Below are 22,162 nucleotides of genomic sequence, written 5' to 3' on the forward strand. Positions count from 1 at the left end.
GTAGCAATAATTTTCTGTATGATCCGGATCTCCCGGAAAATCATTCGGTCACCACTACAAACCTATGACCAGCTGATATATAAAAAAACCCATCATTTTGATACATTCCAAATAGTTTCATAGAAAAGTCAAGGCATACTTTGATCAAATATTAAAGCAACAAATTTTACGGATGTTCCGGATCTTCTGGAGGAGAATCTGATGACGATGCAGAGTTAATGATGAGCTAATGATGTCAAAATCACGATTCCAACCATTTTGTAACAGAGAAATATCAAGGCATACTTTGATCAAATATAAGAAGCAATAAAATTTACGGGTGTTCTGCATGTTCCAGCAAGCCATCAGGTGAATAGTAAGAACAAAGAATCAAGTTTTAGGTTGCTGTTTTTTAAATAATAATCAGCACTATTCGTAGAATCCAGTTGCCGTGTCTTTACAGCATCACCTTGTTCTAGACGACTGGTACCTCTGTCTCCACCAGATGATCTTACGGAACCGAGAATTTAACGGTAACCACTTAGTCAATCGTATTCCGATTTCAAAAGAGCATAATTACGAGTATAATTACGCATATTTTTCTACTATTTGAAAAAAATCAGTCAATTGCATGGTGAAACAAAGAAGTTATATTCACGCAAACATTGCTGCTTTGTAAAGTCAATCCGAGTTAACCCTGAAAAGTTAAAAGCGTTTGAACTCAACACCATCCGCCTTCCATATGGTGAGGGCCAGAGCTGGTAAATATCACGGCCGTCATGTGACGATGATAAAACAGGTCCTCTCACTATCACGAGACGAAACTACCTATCATTAGCTTTCTTGTCATTGTTCAATGATCAAGCACTCATGAGAATAATTCTTATGTGGTTTTGACATCAACATTTCTAACTGATTAAGATCAATTTAAGCAAACAACCGTATGTAATCAGTAAAGTGAATACATTATTAAGATTTCCTCGGTACCAGTAACTTTAATAGCATTAAATGAGCTAGTCATTACGACGATCACAACACTGTAACGTTCTGTCATGACAAAAAAAATTCGATGAGATTTTGAAGAAAATCTCTATCATCGTTTTCTCATCCAATGATAGTGAAGATTTATATCGATTCTGATGATTTCCTGCTAAAAGATGATGCGCGATGCAAGTAGATGCGAGAAATGAAAGATTCGCTAGTGTGACATATTTTAAGCATCTAGAATCGAGAATTAGATTTGTCGCCCCCCTCGCCAACAACAGATATGGGCATACCTGGGCACAGTCATTGGCACTATTTGACACCCATGGTTAGAATTTTTTATGATATTTAATGTTTCTGGCAGCACTAGACTCAGGGTGATCAGACCTACCGATTTATCGGTAGTCCTACCGATTTTCGGGGTGCCTACCGATTCACAGACGAAAGGTTGAAAATTACCGATTTTTCACAGATTTTTAGTAATCTTGAAAAATGTTCAATACCTATGTTTTGTTTTCCGTGTAGTTAGAATTATAAATATTAATTTCGACACGTTTAAAGCTAAGAGAAGACAATACGGTGGGGAAAACGAACCACTGTCAAATGCGAACCAGCTCGTGATTGGCCGATTTGAAGTGCGTATAGAGATAGAGATAGATATAGATATAGATAGAGATAAAAGAGTAAGAAGCCAGTTGTCTTCTCTTCCTCTTAAGCGAACCCCACACGTATCAATATATTGACGCGAAAGGGAATTATTGACAATAATATTGATGATGTGAATTCAGAAATATTGTCAATCTCAATATATTGACGTCAATATAGAATGTATTGACAATACGATTATTGACAATAAAAACAATCGTGTAGGGTCCACTTAAGAAAACAGAAGAACTGAAGGGTATTATTCTGAAACAGAGTCCCCCCCCCCCCGCTCACAAAGGTTTCAAGTTTTGGGAAAGCCTTCTTAAGACGGCCTACCGATAACTACCGATAAAAGTTTTGAGAAGCTACCAATAATGAAAAAAATACTAGACTATCCGTGCACCTGCACAGTGCGCATGTGTCAAACATTTGATTAACATAATTCAGTGCCAACATTTCAAAGGGGCGTAATTGCATTTGTAAACAATGGCTTTAGTCGTCAATTTCTCGCAAATGAAAGCTCACTCATGAAAATGAATGACACCAGCATGCAGAGGTATGTTTCATATATCAGCTAGCATTTGTAATTTGGAGGGGTGGGTTTGCATTTGCCATTGTTTACAAAAGCAATTACGCCCCTTTGAAATGTTGGCACTGAATTGTTGATACAATCCAGGGCAATCGCTACTGTGCTGAAAATTAACAACATCGCATGTATAACAACGACAACAACACCCCACTCAATCAACCCGTATTCCAAACAGCAGTGCAGACAGCACCGGTGTGATTTGAAAAAAAAATCCTCCAAGATCGGCCTAATCCTTGCCAATTATCTTATAACTTCCGGATGCATGATACCTTCCAGCTTCGTAATCAAAATCGTTACCCAGAGCTACAATATTTCCTCATTTGAGCTGTATCCAGAATTACCTTCCAACTGAAGCTGCTCGTCGTGATTCTGAGCTGTTATTTTTCACCTGATTGCTTCCCTTTATGGCGGTTGCTGCTGGTGCTACACCGGCCATTCCATCGTACATCGTAGAAAGATGCAACGGTGCAACGACGTTTCGTAAATCTAGGAAAATAGATTCCGCTGCTGAAGGTCCGTGTTTGGAACTGTCAAAATACCGGGATGCCAAACATGTAATTATTTACAAACAAACAAAGTCAGCTCGATAACTGGCAGTGCTCGGCCGGCTGCTGCGGCACACTTCAGGTACACTAAGAAAAAATTTGGTGCAACATGAGTGTGTAGAGGGCCCTCCTCTTGGATTAGCTCGGATTGACTTCCTGTCTTGGGCAAAGTTGTTCCCTATACCCCAAAGGTTCTTCATTTGTCACTCGAACAAAAACGATTACCTACAGCGCCACCTAGAGACAACATGTGAAAGTGTCTCATTTCTCCTCACATTTTGCAGATTTTTCCCATACAATCTTCAGCCTTTTGGGGCACCCCTTCCCGTGAAACAAATGGCTTCAAACTTTGGGAGGGTGATACTGATCTCCAAACAACCCCTCCAAGGGTTAGCGTTTGAAATTTCAGGATTGAACTGATTTGGGCCACTCTGTTTTATGCTTATGTTTTGCGCTACTATTTACAAATTGAATTAATATGATAAAACATTATGTCGAGTAGCTTTGGGCCGACCTTCTACCAGCGATTTTATGGAAACGAAGCAATAAATTCCAGATTTTTAAAGCTTGGTTTAAAAAATACCCCATTTCTTCGAGGTTCGTGTAGACAAAATATCAAAAGTCGATTACTGTTTAAAGGAACATGCCCGCATCTGTAAAAAAGATTCAAACGTCAATATGTCGAAACTCTTAGCACTCCCACACAAAACCATTATCAACGGTAATGTTTCCCCAACAAGATGGTGTTGTTAGTTTGCGTGAGAATGCTTTTTTCGACAAATTGACAAAGCGGGCATGTCCCTTTGAATCCCTTTGAATCTCTGATCACGCCTTCTTTCGGAAGGGAAGTAAAGCCGTTGGTCCCCGGTTCATGAGTTGATGGGTCGATAGGTAGGATCCAGGTGTCTGAGTTGCCTCTCTGGCATCGGTAGCATTGGTAAAGGGCGAACACGAAATTATTGCGACACCGAAAATGTCATGCCAATTTTCTTATAATGTTTAGAATCAAACCAAAATTTTAGGGTAGTTTTATACATATATTTACTTCAAAAATCAAAAGAAAAGTTAATCGATGGAGCCTTGAGTGTAAAATTGAACGCATTTTCGCTTGATGCCCTCCATCAAAGTCTTTACAGTGTCATCCGGTACCAGTTTCTCAGTTTTTTTTTCCATTTTCTTAACATGTCCTTCTCGTCTTTGACTGTCTTCTTGCTCTTCCGAAGTTCCCGCTTCATTATTGCCCAGTACTGCACCACCGGGCGCAGCTCCGGACAGTTTGGCGGATTCATGTCCTTTGGAACAAAATGGATAGAATTGGCCTCATACCACTCCAGGACACTTTTAGAATAGTGGCATGATGCCAAATCTGGCCAAAATAGCGGAGCTTTGTCGTGCTGCTGCAAGAACGGCAAAAGGCGCTTCTCGAGGCACTCAGATTTGTAATACTCGCCATTTACTGTCCCCTTTGTCACGAAAGGCTCACTCCTCAGTCCGCAAGAGCAGATGGCCTGCCAAATGAGATATTTGGAGGCGAACTTCGACATTTTCTTCTTCTTAAATTTGTCGTCCACATCGAACTTGCTCTTGCCGGTGAAAAACTCCAACCCCGGAATTTGCTTAAAATCGGCTTTTATATACGTTTCGTCGTCCATCACACAGCAGCCATATTTTGTCAGCATCTTCTCGTAGAGCTTCCGTGCCCGAGTTTTAGCCGTCGATTGTTGCCGCTCATCGCGGTTTGGGAAGTTCTGTACCTTGTATGTATGTAGTCCAGCTCTCTTCTTGTCTTTTTGTTCTCCGGTCCCGGTTTTCTTCCAGCTCCATTGCCGTGGTCCAACGTCAACCGCTCCTGGAACCGCTTCAACACTCTGGAGACGGTTGAATGGTGAATGTTCAACATTTTTCCCAACTGCCGGTGCGACAGGTCAAGAAATTCCAGGTGTTGGGAAAGAATTTGTTCTCTCAACTCGCGTTGGTTCACCTCCATTTTCGTTGAATCGAAAAACACGACTTCGAGTTTGACAGCATGTACACAATACACATCAATGAGAAAGTGTGCAAAATTTGGTTGATTTTTTTCCCAATGGTAAAAAAGTTATGCCCTGTTGAATGTGTCGCAATAATTTCGTGTTCGCCCTTTAATCAGTACGGAAAACAAAATCAAGGAAAAATAAATGCTGAGTTTCAAAATAGTTTCAAACTACTCAACAGTTCTGTGTTTGGTATTGAACCCTACATATGTGTACGTGTGCAAAGTTTGTTTGATTCGATGATTTTAGCACGGATATGAGCCTGATGATCTTTGAAATAATTTCGGAGTAACCTGGTATCATGAGAGAATATCTGAGAGACGTGATTTGTATTCAGAAAAGCTTTTGAAGATCTCTGATCTCCTGAAGATCTTTGGAAAAATTTGGAGGTTTCTTGAGAGAATATTTGAATACTTGAATTGCTGGACAGTTTAGGATCTTCGGAATATAACCTGTCAACCAGAAATCTAAATAAAGTCTGGAACGCGAAAAAATTGGTCTACTTCAAATTGGTGTATTTCTGTTAAAAATGCATTAAATCAAGCTGAAATGCTGCATTTGGAAGTTGAGTGTATATACAATGGTTGCTATGATGAGTTTTCGCCGTTTGCTCTCCAGTTTTCAAAATGACGTCCAAGCAAGAGGAGCAGCGTGTCAAAATTTTGCTCGTGCAGCAAGAAAATCCGACGTTCTCACACGCCAAGTGGGAAAAATTGCTGGATGTGGTCAAATCGACCGTGACAAACGTTTTAAAAGTGTTCAGAGAGCATCTGTCGACCGCCAAGAAGCCTGGAAGCGGCGGCAATCGTAATCCGGACGTGGCAGCGACGACGAAGAAGGTGGAGGTGAAATATAAGCGGAATCCTTACCTCTCCATCCGGAACGTCGCTGGCAAGCTCAATAGTGTTACGGAGATTTTCATTCTTGTATTTACATGAGCATTCTGCTCGTATAATGCATAAAAATACAGGCAGTTTATGCAACGTATCAACTAGATTACCACTAAAAATAAAAGTTCATACTTTCCACAGGCCAACATCCAGGTTCGGGTCTTTTGGTGCAATAACCACTCTCTAAATGTTTCAGCTCTTTTTGATGTGCACACGGGCTGGTGCTTTTGGTTTAATGTTGATATAGGAGATTTGGTTGAAATTATCATATACAAAATGCTCACTTACATTCAAAGGCGAATATTTCAATAAAACTAACTGGATTCATGAAGCAATCTTCAGCAAAGTTGTTAACCATTAATTGAACTACAAGTTTTAAAAATCTGAATCAAATCGAGAATAAGGAAACTTGATTATGATCGATAGAGTGTAGGGGTGTCATTTTTCATGTATTTTGGTGACGTAGTACTACTTGTGTTCTATGTTGAAATAGGAATTTGAGCGGGGTTCTCTCTGTTTATACTCTTTAGTATGACACGCTTGATATAGATGGCCCACAGCGACTCACAAAGAGCTACTGATTCCGATCAATAGCGGTGCGGCTTCTTCCTCCTTCTATGGATGCTCATGTGGGCTGAAGCTCGCTGCTTGCAGGCAGCCTTTCGTTGTGTACCGGAGAACACCACGCGGTGATTGAATAAACATTGTTTGGTGAGACCAGATGGAATGCAACTTTGAAATCTGTGTTAGGGAAATCGCTTTTCGCAGGCAATCGGTGATAATTTCAATTATCAGAGCAACAGTTCCACATTCGTGTAATTTTCAATAGTGAAATTTTGAAAAATGATAATGTCTTAAATTCAACAGATGCGTAGAAATATTTCTAATCGATTGATGATAAAATTATTGATATTGGTCCAGGGGCTGCTGAGTTATTAACGTTCAAAATCTTTCATAATTTTGTTACATGTTCCATTTTTGGTTTTCACAAAGTGTACCCCCATATAGAAATCACAGACGTGGTCCTACGTCAAAAATGTATTGCCAATCCTAATGGCGATGTTTGAGCTTCTCTTACTTGTAGACATTTGTCAACTCATCACTCCGTCGTCGGCAGCTAGAATGATGAGTAGCGCAAATTTATGGTCAAACTTTCCAGTGCGTGTGAAGTGACAGCAAGAACTACACTTCTGCGTACGAATCGCATTTGCATACGGATGACACTTTCGCACAGATTCGATCATTCTACCCAGCGCTACCCCTCTGTATGCATGCTTTTCCTTGCCTCTCGCCATGGGCTGTAGGGTAACAGTGGGGCACCACCCATTATCGCCGAGGGAGGTGATTCGAGGCTGATTTTTCGGAGACAGCTTATTTATGGACCCATCGCTGCCATCACTCAGATCGACGGACGGTGGAGATGGGCCTGGGAAAAGTGTACGTTCGTTGTTCTTGGATCACTTGGGGACCGTAAAAGGCCTTAACGTTAGCAAGGGGAAGGAGAAATGTTCTATGAATAAAACATGAATTTATAACTCGAAACCCCTGCGTGTGACAACCGCAGCGGGGACGAAATTAGGTGGACATGGAAAAAAATTAGACGAATAAATGCCGAGATAAAACAAACAAGACAAGCTGTGAGAGAGAGAATGAGTGAGAGATGGAAATAGCTGTGGAGGCCATCAATATGCAGATGAGCAGGGGTGACGATTGGATGGACCAGCACACAGCAGCCTAGCAGTATTGCACCGTACCCACGAAGGGGATCTGTTGGTTTTGGTTATCGATTCAACAAATTTCAAATTACCCGGAATATTTAGATAAACGCCTGTCCGCCCATTAAAGTGATAATCAATGCTAAACGGCAGCTAGCTCGGTTATCGATATCGGTTCGAAAGAGCAGTTTGCTGGATGTCACACAGTTATGATGATAATGTTTGAGGGTATTTGATGGGATATTTAGGCAGTCTCGTGAGTGCGGTTTTGACACGTTAGTCATCGATTGGAATTTTGTATGCGTTGTTGTGGTGTGGATGTTTGAATATGAAGTGAGCAGTGAAGAACCGACATCTCACACCGTCTTCAGCCCGGATAAGAGCAGAATGGATGCTTTTCACTGGACAAAGGAGGCGTAGAGCCAGCATGCAATCATTTTGATTTTTCATACCAACACAATGCTTGCATAATTCCAACCTTCCATAAAGCACTGAATGATCCAATTGCTGAACAACTTTACAGTTTTGAACATTCTCCGAAGAGCACCGGAAGCATGACGACATAATTATGCCGTAATACGAGTGTTATTACCACATCGTTCTTCAAAAACAATAGCACCAAAATAGCTATCGTATAAAATTCCTCTCTGCTGTCGTTCTCCATCCCCATCGCCATAAATTAACGATTTTCAAGAGCATAAACAAATGCATCCCGGCGTTAACTTTGCGGAGCCGGGGTAAAAAAATCGGCTTCCGAGTAGATTTTCCAACACCGCGCCTCGTCGTCCCCAATGTACTCTCAAGTAGAATTTGATACTTTTCTGGTGCTACCGATCGCCGTCGGAGGAAAATCAGATCGTTTTTTATGTTATTAGCTTTAACCTACGAAAAAAAAATGTTACATCACATTTGTTGAACCGACCGCCCCGCCGACTTGGATCTGACATGGTGATGTTCTTCCACTAACTCAAAGTAGGCATTCAAATGAGCAACCGCTAAAGAGGTCGCTTGACGATCGCTAATTATTATATGTTCATCGCGCTATGATGACTCTTTTCCCATGTTGCAGCGAATATAATTATGATGGAAAAGCAACAGCAAAAAAATCTATGCCTAGAACGTTCATCAGAGCGGAGAATATATGTCACATCACAAAACGGCTGTCAGACAACTATTTTTAGAACATTGGTTGGTTCCTGCTTTGTGATAATTTTTCGGGGCCGCCACCGTCGCCGTTGGATGAATGACTGACTGACGTCTGGTTCTGGAAGGGATTCTCTTTTTATAAGCGAAAAACATCAAAAGAATCGTCATCTGCGACGGGGTTGCGTGCGCTCATAATGATGATGCTGATGGAAACTACGATGGGAATCTATTTATGATTCAGTCTGACGTGCACCGTGTATATAGGCAAATTAGTAGTAAAAACTTGCCCAACTAAATATGCAGACGAAGTGATTACCAGAGGCGGTCCAATTTCATAATGCCTACGACGAGCGCTTACAATTCCAGGTACGTAAGGTACAAAGCAGGTGCTGGATGCTCAACTAGATGCTTCAGCATTCTCTGTAATCCCGTAACTATCCTGTTGCTCCTCGTTTGGGTTAGCAATCCAGGCAATATGGTCCATTCAGATGGTAGATTTAAATGCCAGCAGGCAGCCATTATTTCGGAGCACAGAGGTGTAATTTGAGATTTTATTTATTCCACCAGTAGTGCTCTCATTGTAATGGCTTTGCGGGTTGGCTGGCTGCATGTGGGCTGGATGAGGGCACTGTGATTTGAACTTGAATCAGTTTTAAATAGAGATGGGTATTTCATTTTTTTCATTTATCACTGCTTGCTAGTTTTATGGAATTGGAATTTGGAAAAGCAAAAAAAAGAAGGAAATATTTGACAAATCTTAAGGGTAAACCATAGATAAAATCCATAGGTAAGGACATACTAAACTTATAAAAACATGTTTCTCGATACTAACCGACTTCTTTCTGTAGATTCAGGTCCTTCTGTGCGTGATCTTTTACCCTGAAACAAAAGAGAAACAGAAAGCAGTTATTAATGTGAAACTATCACAGAGTTTATAATAAACAGATCTAAACCATTCTGTATTGCCGTTAAATGAAGACATCATATCAAGAAGACTGGAAACTTTGCCATAATCCAAGCGAAAGATACAGTAGCGCTGCGTTTGAGCGAAGATGGAAGCAACGCATATAAAAATGAGCAAATACACAAACCTTTCTTCTGAGGTTGAAATCTTTGCAATCAAATTTGTTCGGAGCGTTTACCTTTGCAGCAATTCCATAGAAAATAGTTGGAGTTAGAATTTCGTAGAAATTGATAATTTTGTTCCTTATCGATAAATATTAAACCAGTATTTTTTTATTCCGCCATTATAATTTCGCCGGCCCCTTACGTAAGATGGTTCAAAATATCACATTTTTTCCTAAAACATGTATAAGTAACTAAAAGTAAATTGGTACGCACAAAAAGACCTGTAATTCGAGATTCAATGAGTTTAAAAAGTCCATTAATGGTTGCTTTACAGTACTTTTATTAAAAATTCAAAGTTACAGCATTAGATGGTTACATTTCTCCAGTTCGAACGAAATCTCGAACGTTCCTCTTGATGGAGCCCATCAGTGCCCGCACAGTGGAAACGGACGCGGAATCAGCGCATTTCTTCCATTTAGTCCGCATTTGCTGGATGTCCTTGACTGCCCTGCCGCTTTGTCGAAGTCGCTGCTTTGAAATTGCCCAGTATTTTTTGATTGGTAGAAATTCAGGCATTCTTTGATGTAAACTTGGGATGTCATCGTCGAGGATGTGATGAATAGCTCCGTTTTCAGGCCACAACTGCAAATCGCTTGCCAAATCTTTACCTTCTTCGCGAACCTGTCGGCAAACACGAACTTGAATCTTCCCGACACATCCCCACGTCCAGTCACGATGTAAATCTTTAGACCGGGAAGCTTCTTAAAATCGAGTTTCGTCATCAATCAAATTGCAGCCCTTGTGTTTCGTCAAAACACGGTCGTACAAGAACCTTGCACGCTTTTTGGCCACGGAATTCTGCTTCATGTGTCGGTTCGGATGTTTACTGGCTTTATACGACTTGTATCCTTCCCTGGCAAGGATGTTCCGCACCGTTTGAAAGCTGGCGTTGTACCTTCTGGCCACATCTTGGATCGAAAAACCGGGGTTGGCTTTAACGCACCTCAACACCTTGCTGCGCAGCTGACAATCCCTGGTTAAAGTTTTTTCGTAGGTACACTGATTCCTTTCCACAATCAGGATTTCCTTGTAGGTTTTGAGCACTCGACAAACTGTTGTTTTCGGCATCTTCAGCACTTTAGCCAGCTTGGAACCGGACCACTCCGGATTTTCCAGGTGCTTGTGCACAATATGTTTTTTCTTTTGAGTTCCATTTGACGTTATTTCTGAACGCGATCGACAACTTTAATCATACTTGCACCAGTTGTTCTCTATAGAAGTGTAAACAAACCACTTTCAAAGATTTTCGATTCCCAACACTAGAGGCGTACTAGCGGCGCGCGAGGGGCGTACCAATTTACTTTTAGTCAGCCTTTACCTCGATTATATGCACATTTTCGTTTCTGAATTGTGCGTAAAATCGAATTGTACATAAAACTTTTCAAACTATCTCTACCTTTCAATTAAGTCCTTCTAGTTTTTAAGAAAAACAAAAATATCGATTTTAACCGTGGTTTTACATTGAAAAACATTGATTGTAATCGATTTTCATGAATTTCATAGTCTCGGGACCAATTGCTTGCATGTTATATTTTTTCCTGAAAATGTGAACTTTTTTAAGATTGTAGTTTATACTCATACTCAAACTGTCATGAGCCTCCATCAATCAAAACTTAATATTTTCGATAAATTGCTACTCAGAAGCTAAAAAACAAACCTCACTGAGATCACCTTTTCGCGGTACGTTACGGGATGTAAGTTCTACCACATTAAACTCTGGCCCTCAGCTCTTCTTGTAGACGATTATGAACCTCTGTTTTGAGATTGGATTCAAGAAATGGTTCGGGGACCAGGACTCCGATGCATAGTCAAATATCAGTATCATCGTTTATTTTTCTCACTAAGAAGACCAATGTTGATTACTGAGAATCAGTGTTGGGAAAATATCAAAAAATCAAATCTCACCAATGCCCAAGATCACGCTTGATTTTCGTAGACTAAAATCAACAAGTAAACAACTGCGGTTGATTTTGGAAGCTGTGATATCACAGCTCAGAATATCAAGCTAACAAAACTCACCAGCTGCAAATCTCAACAAACTGTGGTGAGATTGATTTTCACGATTTTTGCTTTACACCCGAACGCAACCGAAACTTCCATAATGGCTGGCAGATGTCACTTCGTGTCTGTCATCGGTGAACAGTAAAAATAGATAGCAAACTATACTTTCTCTTTCTAAGAAAACGATGAGCAACGGAATCATGTGTTGAGTCAACTCTCAGCTTGATTTTTGCACGTTGTGAATAGTCTCGCAATATCAAAGGAGCTTGTTAAATCAATATGATCAACATGATATTTTGTTCCAATACCACACATGATATTGAGAGCGTATGAGAGCGGACAAATATCATTTGATTGATGATTTTTCCAACACTGCTGAGAACGCAAGTTTAATAGTTTAATGGTAGCCATATCTAGTACACAAGACAACAATGGTTACAAACTAACATGTTTCGGGTATCCCGGGGAAGATGCCTGTTTCTGATTTGATCAAACCCTTCATTATGACACCTTTAAATCAAATTAAAATGCACAGCACACTCAACTCTATTGTCATTGCTCGGTAATGCTTTTTACAGGATTTGGCCTTCTACACTGAGAAATGCATTATTTCATTAATAACCGATTTATCAGCTTTCTTTAAATGAATACACGGAAACCTCCGTTTACGAAGTATTTTTTACGCAGTATTCAATTTACAGTGGTGGCTTTTAAATTACCACAATAGCCCAATTTTCATTCAAAGGTGACATGTTGTTCAGTGTATTTTATTTAATTAATTGATAGGACCTGAGCCCGCCAAAGGTAGATTGGCATTGAAAACTTGCAGTAGGCGTTGAAAACCTAAATTTTATTTAATTTAATGTGATTAGTTTGTTAATTTTGAATATATTTTAGTTGAGTTTGTCCGTCAAAATACCTACTTTTGAAAATCATTTTTCATTCTCACCGGAGGGGTGCGAACACTAGCCAACTTAGGCATATTGCAACTATTTTTTGTTATGATCAATTGAGCTGAAATTTTGACACCGAACTACAAATACGCTGAATTTTGTGTGTACGTAATATCAAATTATTGGAAGCGCTTGCTGGAAATTGACGGGCTGGTTGAAAATGGCCAACTAATTAGCACATTTATAATTCGAAATTTCCGAAGTGTTATACACTGGAGTCGCTTTTTAAGCGGGTGATACGTCCCGCGTAAAAAAAACCGCGTAAATTCCGGAATCCGCGTAAAAAAAACCGCGTAAATTCCGAAATCCGCGTAAAAAAAACCGTGTAAAAAAAAACCGCGTAAAAAGCGACTCCAGTGTAGTTTTAAAATTTTCAACCATATTGCCAATAAACGATGGCGTGCTTAAGAAAGTTTAACGAAGTACATCTCAAATAACGAGTTTTTTTTTCGGGTTACTGGGAAATACTGTGAAATACTCCACAATATGGGTATTTTAGGAATCAGAGTGACGTTCAGGGATCGGAAATCCATGTTTGACGCCATTTTGAAATCCAAGATGGCGGCATCCGGTTACAGAAAAACTGGGAAATGCTGTCAAAAACCCCACAAAATGGGTATTTTTGGAATTGGGGAAACGTGTACGGACCGGGGATCGATGTGTTTGACGCCATTTTGAAATTCAAGATGAAGGCTTCCGGTTTCAGGAGATCAGAATAATGCTGTTAAATACCCAACAATATGGGTATTTTTGGAATCGGAGTGACGTGTAGGGACCGGAATACGATGTCTGACGCCATTTTGAAATCCAAGATGGTGGCTTACGGTTACAGAAACACTTTGGAATCCTGAAAAATACCCCACAATATGCGTATTTTTGGAATCGGGGTGACGTGTGACTGTTTTTCTGTAACCGGGAGCCACCATCTTGAATTTCGATGCCCACGGCTGAAAGTCTCTCTAATAAAGGAAAAAAATTGAATTTCAAAATGGCGTCAAACATCGATTTCCGGTCCTTCCCGTCTTTTTAATTCCAAAAATACCCATATTGTGGGGTATTTGATGGTATTTTCCAATTTTCTGCAACCGGATGCCACAATCTTGGATTTCAAAATGGCATCAGACATCGATTTCCGGTTCTTAAATGTCACTCTGATTAAAAAATATACCAGTTTTGTGGGTTCTTTTCCATTTATTTAACGTCGGTCTCTGTTCCGCAATCTAGTGCCAATCACCGACGGACATCGATTGCCATCCATTGACGGCAATCGAATGTGCAGGAAGGCAGCTCCCACACCTGGGTAGGATATCGCACCCATTCATCAACACACATGGGCCAGGACCAACGGCTTTGCTTCCCTTCCGAAGGAAGACGTGACCAGAGATTTTTTATGCCTCAGAAAAATCCCACCGACCTCGGCTGGGATTGAACCCAGACCCATTGGGGTATTAGAAAGCAGTCACGCTTACCACTACACCACCGGCGCCGGCTCAGTTTTGTGGGTTATTTGATATTATTTTCAAAAACGTTTTTTTACGAAGTAAATCTTTAATAGGGATGGATGTAATGTCGGCCTAATCCAAGCAACATTGAAAGTTTTATAGAGGTTTTATAGCATTCTACAAGCTTAAATCATGCTCTACAGAACCCTTATAAAACCAGAAATGTTACTTGGGAATGCCCATAATTTGGGCCCATACATAAATTCAGCAATCGACTAAATTTTTAATAGCGACAGCGACAAATTGATAAATAGCAGATTTTAGCTATTGGTCCAATCTTAGATCCATATGCCAACATTAGAACCATTTCCCCTAAGTAGTTTTTTTTATGCACTAAATAATTCAATTGACGAACCCCTGTAGGTTCCAAAGTAATGATTTTCGTAATCAATATAATCACCAGCTTCAGCAAATCATAAAACCGAGTAATTCCGGAAACTTAAATTGAGTTCCGAGAACTATTGGAAAATTTAAAAAACTTCATGTTAGTTCCATTAACATCAAACGGCAACCTTCAAGAAGTTCTAAGAATTTTATGGAAATCCAAAGAATTATAAGGCAGTTTTGCAAATTTCAAGAACGTCTAGAACAACATATAAGTTTCAAGATCTTAAAGGAAATTACGTTATTTCGGGCAATGCTAAAAACGCAGAGCAGTTTATGATTATCAGAAAAATTTTAGGATCCTATGGAAATTAAATTTAGGAACATAGCAGAACTTGCGGAAAACTGTGGAAACATTAAAAAAGTTGCATGAACCACAGGAAAGCTAGAACTATAGATTATCAGGCGAGCTCAAAGATCTAAAAAGCTGTTTAAATAACTTCAGGAACGTTCAGACTTTCAGGCTAGCTTAAAGATCTGTGAAGGTTAGTTTTAATAAATTTAGGACAGCACCGTGAGGGACAGTTAAATTTTGAGAAACTTCAAGAAGCTCCAGGAATTTCAGAGAAGTCCAGAGAACTTTAGACATTTTTGGGAAGTTCACAAAAGTCCAGATATGTTCAGGGTTCAGGTTCAAGTTTAAAAAATATTAGATTAGATTTTGTAAAGAGAATTTCAGCCGTGGGCAGCGCAGTTTATAGATGTTTAGGGCTGTTGCATTAATGCCCGGCCAGTACCAAGATCTTCAGGAAAGTTACAGGAACTTCAGGGTGGCTCCGAGAACATCAAGGAAGATCAGTGAACCTCAGGTAGTTAAATTAACTTCAAGGGTGTTTCAGGAACTTTACAGAAGTTTCACGAAACTCAGGGAATTTCCGTAGACATCAGCAATGGTCCGAGACAGTCCGGGATGATCAGAGAACTTCAGAGAAGTTTAAAGATTTTTAAGCAGTTTCATTTTTTTAGGATTGTTTCAAGTATTTCGTTGAAGATCAGAGAACTTCAGAACAATTCCATTGATTAATTGCTTCGACTTTCATAATGTTTCAAAGAATTATGGAATAGAGGAAATGGCTCTAATGTTGGCCTATGAATCTAATAATGGGCCCATCGCTAAAAATCTGCTATTTATCAATTTTATCTAGATGAACGCGTCATTATGACGGTCACGGTGCTCCTCTGACCGTTATTATAAAAAAATAATTCAATCGTAGGGCGCATTTTCGAGTTACGCCCTTTTAAAGGCGTAACTGCATAAATCTCACTAAAAACAGTGAAATGCCATCACATATGCTTATTTTGCATGCAACATGACATGAAATGTCGATTGCAGAGTGTTTATATATTAATTACATGGTTATAATTTGTAACGGTTGCTAATTTTTGGAATTAAAAAGGGTTTTGTACGTTAATTTAAGGCTTAAGTTTTATTTAAATAAACTGTAAACTAATAAACCTAAATTAACTATAAACTAATAAACCTTAATATAATTAATGAATCTCAAAGTGGTTTAACACAAATGACCACTATTGTTGTCAACGACAGCACGCAGATGTTGAGATTTGTATATCTTTGATGTTTTCGTGGTCTTGTATTTTTTCCCAAATCAATAAAAAGTCGCTGTGAACCGATTCGGACGCCTGCTCGTTGTGCCAACCCAAACTTTGTCCAGTTGCGTTATAAAACTCTTTCACGTGAAACTTGGTTATATGGTATTTGGACGATTTTGGTATTTCCCAATATTCGACAAACTTATTAATATCTTCTTCAAATCCGGGTACAAGTTCGAATGGGAAGCATTTCTTGCACGCATTTTCAAAAGTGTTTCAGGACCTATAAAAAAGTTATTAGTTTCATACCTGCTGATCTAAAAACAACTGTACCTCACATCAACATAGTTTGATGCTGAATTTATGTATGGGCCCAAATTAGGGGCATTTAGGCCGACATTACATCCATTTCCCCTATTCCGCAAATTTCGGGAATGTAAAAAAAAAATCTGTAAATTTTCGGTGACTTTAAAGAAATGCTATAAATATTTGGAAAATCGTTAGAACTTACGAGAAATCCAGATAAGTATTTGAAAAATTGGGGAATGTAAGAGAACATTCCAGAATACTCCAAAAAATGCACAAGACAAAAGTGTACGCCAAAAATTTATTTTAAGTCGGATTTTCTTGAAACTTTCAGGGAATTAACTAATACATATGGATTATGTTTCGGCATAATTACTTTATTCAATTTCCTTTCCATCGCTGAAAGCCCGCACCTTTCCCTTAAGACCCCTCATTACATTTTGTGCAATGGTGGAGCCTACCTTTTTGGTCACTTTCATCCATTCTTTCTTCAACTCCAGCTCGTTCTTAAACACCTTGGACGATTTTCGAACTTTGGCCTTCATTATGGCCCAAAATCTTTCCACCGAACGAATCTCTGGTGAATTTGGGGGGTTGGCGGTTTTTGGTACAAAAACAACGTTATTGTCTCTGTACCAATCCAACGTCGATCGCGCGTAATGGCATGATGCCAGGTCCGGCCAAAATAATGTCTCGCCTCCAACAGACGCTTCTGGAGGCACTCGTTGCGGTAAATTTCACTGTTGATGGTACCCATTGTGATGTACGGTTTACTCAGTTTACCGCATTGGTATATGGCCGGCCAGAGCAAGCATTTTTTGGCGAATTTGTCCACTTTCTTCTTCCTTATGTCTTCCGGAACATCAAACCGTGATTTGGCAACGTAGAACTCCAGCCCCGGTATCTGCTTGTCGTCTGCCTTGATGTAGGTTTTGTCATCCATAACCACACACATCGGTTTCGTTAACAACTCTCGATACAGCTTCCTTGCGCGGGATTTGGCCGCCGTGTTTTGTTGATCACGCCGGTTCGGTGCCTTCCGGACCTTGAATACACGAAGCCCAGCTGAACGAACCAGGCGGAACACTTTGCCTTCAGAGCCGCGTCGCGAATCGAAAGGTTCGGATTACGCTTGAAATAATCCAACACCTTCCGGGCCTTCACAGGGTCAGCTGCCTTCTATTTTCTTCCACTTCCAGCCCGCCGCTCGGTCGTCTGGGACTCTTTAAACGATTTTACCACCCTAGACACAGTTGTATGGGTGATTCCCAGTTGTCTTCCGATCCATCTCATGGTCGCAGTCGGATTTTCCATGACGGCGCGCGAAATTCTCCGGCGATTTTCTTCTTGTTTCGATGACATCTCAATAACCACTGAACAGATTGTTATGAAATTTTACACAGGTAAACAGTTCACTCCAAACTAGTTATACCCAGATTTTCATCAATTTTTACCCACGGATAAAAAAGTTACACACGGATCAAAATGGTGCATTTTTTTTTCGAGTGCAAGCCTTATTATTGAAAATTTGGGGAACTTCAGGAAAGTTTAAAGATTTTGAAGGAAACTTCCTTCCGGGCTTCAAGGTAATATCGAAATCATCAGGAACTTCAGTCTAGATGAAAGAATTTTAATTATCGTCAAGGATATCGTAGGAATTTTTCAAAAAATCCGAGAAATCCAGGGAAGCCTAGAGAACATTACTGAAGTTCACAGACCTTTAGGGCAGTTCCAATTACTTTAGAGATACACCAAACATTTTAGTCTAGACTTTCGAAGAAGTGTGAAGATCTTGAAGAATTTGTCATTAAATTTTGGCTTTCCAGTCTTATCGTCAACGTTTTGGTTCAGGGGTTGGGAGCTTCATCAGGCCTTTGGCTTATTCGTATCTTATCTTTGCTAGTTTTAGTTATAGATCGTGATGGTATAACTTTATATCCCCTGAAGAAGACCAAGTCCAAAGATGGAAACTTTGAACATAAAACATTTGAGTTTTGCTCCACCGTTAATCTGAAAAGCCAATATGACAACAATTCACTTTTGATCCAGGATGGTGAAACTCATAAATAACGATTTTGCCAACAAGATTCGCTCTCTCCCAGATTGTGCAAAACCGTTTTGAAAGGAGACCAAAATTTTGAAAATAAGTCGAGACCGATTCCTCCGCTTTCCTCTGTTGACCAGAACTCGGACCCATCCCTACTCATAATCTTGGCCAAACCATGGTGAGCCCCCATGAGCCTGCCGTACTGGAGGCAATGTCTAGAGTCGCTGACACCCCCGTAGTAGTGCATGATGAAAGATTCTATCAGTGCCAAAAGCTATCGCCCCATCAGCCTCTTGTCCTCCATCTCGAAGCTATTCGCAAAGTTGATACTCAGCCGGCGGAACAAGTCCATATCTAATCTACATCAATACATGATGGCCTAGTGTACAAGCTGCATTGATACAACTTTCCGATCTATGTACCTCGTGAAGGCAGATCATTCCAGGTCTATTTGAACAATGTCCCCTCTGATACGTTCAACGTTGATGCAGGGGTCCCTCAGGGTAGCCTACTTGAGCCTATCCTATTCAACATTTTCACGTCTGACGTTCCTCCCCTGCCGGGTGGTGGTATCTTGTCAATGTTACAGATGCCACCTCCATCATCTATACGAGCTAGAAGATTTGTATCAACGCAGCTAAAACACAAACCATTTTGCTTCCACACTCGAATTCACCTGCTAACATCAAGGTCCATCTTGATAGCACTCCCACTGAATGGTCGAGTGAAGTAGTCTACCTTGGTCTGATCCTCGATAGCAAATTGCTATTCCGATCATATGTGAACAAGACATCCACCAAGTGTAACATCTTGATCAGGTTGCTCTACCCTCTGATAAACAGGAAGTCCACCCTGTCCCTCAAAAACAAGCTTGCTGTCCACAAGCAGATCATTCTGCCGGCTATTGAGTATGGTATGCCAATCTGGGAAAGTTGTGCTAAGTGCCACCACCTAAATCTTCAGAGGATCCAAAACAAGATCCTCAAAATGATCCTTAACAGTCCACCGCGAACTCGTAATTCTGAGATTCGCCACCTGGCCGGTCTTCAAACACTCGAGGAGCGAAAGACGGAAAGGTTCAGAGTTGCCTATCCGCGATCAAACCACCAGATCATTCGTGATTTGGCAACCTAGTTTAAGTAGTTAGGTGGGTTTCTGTGCTCAAGTAGGTAGGTTATCACATTTTTAAATACAAACGAAAACAATCCCATAAAAGGGTATCCTGTAAATTAGTGCTAAACGCAATCATCACATTAGAATAACATATTAATTAGAACAAAGATGAATAGCCTAACGGCGCCGGTGGTGTAGTGGTAAGCGTGATTGCCTCTCACCCCAGCAGGCCTGGGTTCAATCCCAGTCGGCGCCGCCGGGATGTTCTGAGGCATAACATCTCTGATCACGCCTTCCTTCGGATGGGAAGTAAAGCCGTTGGTCCCCGGTTCATGAGTTGATGGGTCGATAGGTAGGGTCCAGGTGGCACGTCGGTAGCATTGGTGCTCAGCACGGAAAACAATATCGACGGAAAAAACAAACCAAAGGAAAAAAAAAACAGATGAAGAGTTAAAAGCTAACTAATTGAAATATTTAAACCAAATGTTGCAATAATAAAAATCCAGCAAATAAGTGAGTGCCCTGAAAAGAACCTTTTGATATGAATTTTAGTTGGGATTAAATCAGGTTGGAAGGCTGCAGAATATCAGTGTCCACCCAGCTGAAGCTCCTCCCGTTTTAAGTTTTTCTCGTTAAACTCCTTCTCTCAACAAGTTGGAAATCTTAGCCTTTAGCAGAAAGACGCTTAACACTTTTTTCCGGCGAATTTATGATCCTGTTTCACGTCTACGCCTGTTCAGATAAATTAGTACTTTTATTTATTTTCTCTACTGCGCTAAATCAAACAAGTAGAAATAAGAAGGGATGTCGGTTACGCGCTCGAATAAATGAAAAGTCGATAAATATTTAAGTGAATAGCTGGAACAATCTTTATGATTAATCGTTAATCGTATATTTGAACTTTTAGGCATCCCTAGAAAATAATGTAATTTCATGTTTTTTGACAAGGACCACGTCGAACAGCAGAATTGCAACCAGTAAGTTTAACCTAAGAACCAAAAGCGGTGCGATGCTAGTATTCATTGCATTGCTGAATTAAGGGGGTTCGAAGCAGAGGGGTGAAAGTCAATTCTCTTCATCGATGTCCTCTTTTAATGACCATGGCTTCACTAACCTATTTCGCACTATTTCTGCTATGCTCTTCTATCATCCAGAACAACAATCGTATCAATGAATGTGTTTGCCATCGAGTTATTAACGAAACAGAAAGTCGATGAAGAGAATCGAAAATCACTTGCACCCCTGCTTTCAAGTTTGGTTACAAAATTACAACTCTGGAGAGCATTTTGTGTGGTCGTTGGGGGCCTGTGGTTCTGAATATGGTGATGAGTGTGCAAAATGTTACGCAATTGCATTGCGAATGCCATTTCGACTTGTTTCGTCTACTAACGACTCTCTGATGACAGTATTGGGGAAGCAGCATATCCATGTACGTAATTGGTGGATTTGGTAGTTATTTCGACGCTTTTGGACAATGCTTGACATTTACCACTTTTTCAATAGTTTATTGTTCAAGATCAAAAATCAAAAGCATTGTTATCGATGCGTTGAAATATTTCTGATCGATTGGTGATAAAGTTATTGAAATTCGTCCAGGGACAGCTAAGTTGTTAACGTTCAAAATCTTTCATAATTTCGTTACATGTTTCATTTACGGTTTTCCCAAAATGTACCCCCATATAAAAATCACAGACGTAGTCCTACGTCAAAAAACTTATCGCGCATTTTATAAAAGCATGAGTTCATTTCTTTAAATTCCTGTGAACTAGTAGCGTTTGCTGTAAAATTCCCATAAGGACTAATCTACCAAAATTTCCCGATCTCTTCAAAACGGACAAAGCATCCCAACAAATCTCAACATATTGATTTTTCCTTTCTTCACCTTCTTCGCTGGCGCAGCAGCACCATCACACACCATCAGCATTGCACAATTCTCCGGGGAGTGATTCTTATCGCACATTTGGAAGCGTTCAAATAATTTGTTCCCGTTTAGTGATTTTTACGAGCTGCCGCAGTGGGAGGAAAATTCTTCCTTCGCAACACATTTGAGGGTGAAATAGAAAAAAAAAACGGGAAAAGAATATCGCTTCCCATCAGTACTTCATTCTTGAGGTGAGGAACCGAATGTATGCTGAGTGACTGCTTTTCACCGAGTTGATAAATCACTTCTGCTACAAGTAGGTCGTAAATTTCATAATCGTTATTGTGACACCGCAGGATTAGAGGATTAATAAATATGCCAGATTGCACCGTATTTTTTTCTCACGCACTATCGGAAGCTGCATCACATAAAATCAACGGGAATAGAACGGGAAAATATGCCAAGAAACACTCTAACACACAGACAGCATTCCCGATTTGATATATTTTATGATCGGGATGTGGAACCAACTCAACAAATTACGCTTCCCGATAAAAATCAATAAATGTGAAAATTTATGAGTTGACACCATCGTCGATTATGGTTCGTTTTGACTGCGTGTCTTATTAGCATATCTCTCCCTGGGGCCATCGTCGTGCCAGAACGACACAAGGCACCACTAGCATCATCCCAAGGGAAGCGGGGTGAAATCTGCGCGGAGAGATGTGCTGTGTGATAAGATCAACACGTTGTTGTTGGTCCACATGCCACTAGGTGCGATTGTAGGGGAAGC

At 40.2% G+C, this 22,162-nt stretch overlaps 1 protein-coding gene across 3 annotated transcripts in view; it reads right to left on the reverse strand.

The window, feature by feature from the left end:
* eya (eya transcriptional coactivator and phosphatase 2) overlaps positions 1-22,162 on the reverse strand; it is a 162,813-nt gene that overhangs the window by 78,762 nt on the left and 61,889 nt on the right. For all 3 annotated transcript variants that reach the window (XM_065229273.1, XM_065229267.1, XM_065229272.1), the window contains one exon: positions 9,356-9,402. In XM_065229273.1, the coding sequence (XP_065085345.1) occupies positions 9,356-9,402 (47 nt within the window). The remainder of the gene's footprint in view (positions 1-9,355; positions 9,403-22,162) is intronic.

This window comes from Ochlerotatus camptorhynchus, unplaced genomic scaffold, assembly GCF_037179485.1.
Source record: "Ochlerotatus camptorhynchus isolate MF236.1 unplaced genomic scaffold, CSIRO-AGI_Acam_v1.1 ptg000024l, whole genome shotgun sequence".
Lineage (NCBI taxonomy): Eukaryota > Metazoa > Arthropoda > Insecta > Diptera > Culicidae > Ochlerotatus > Ochlerotatus camptorhynchus.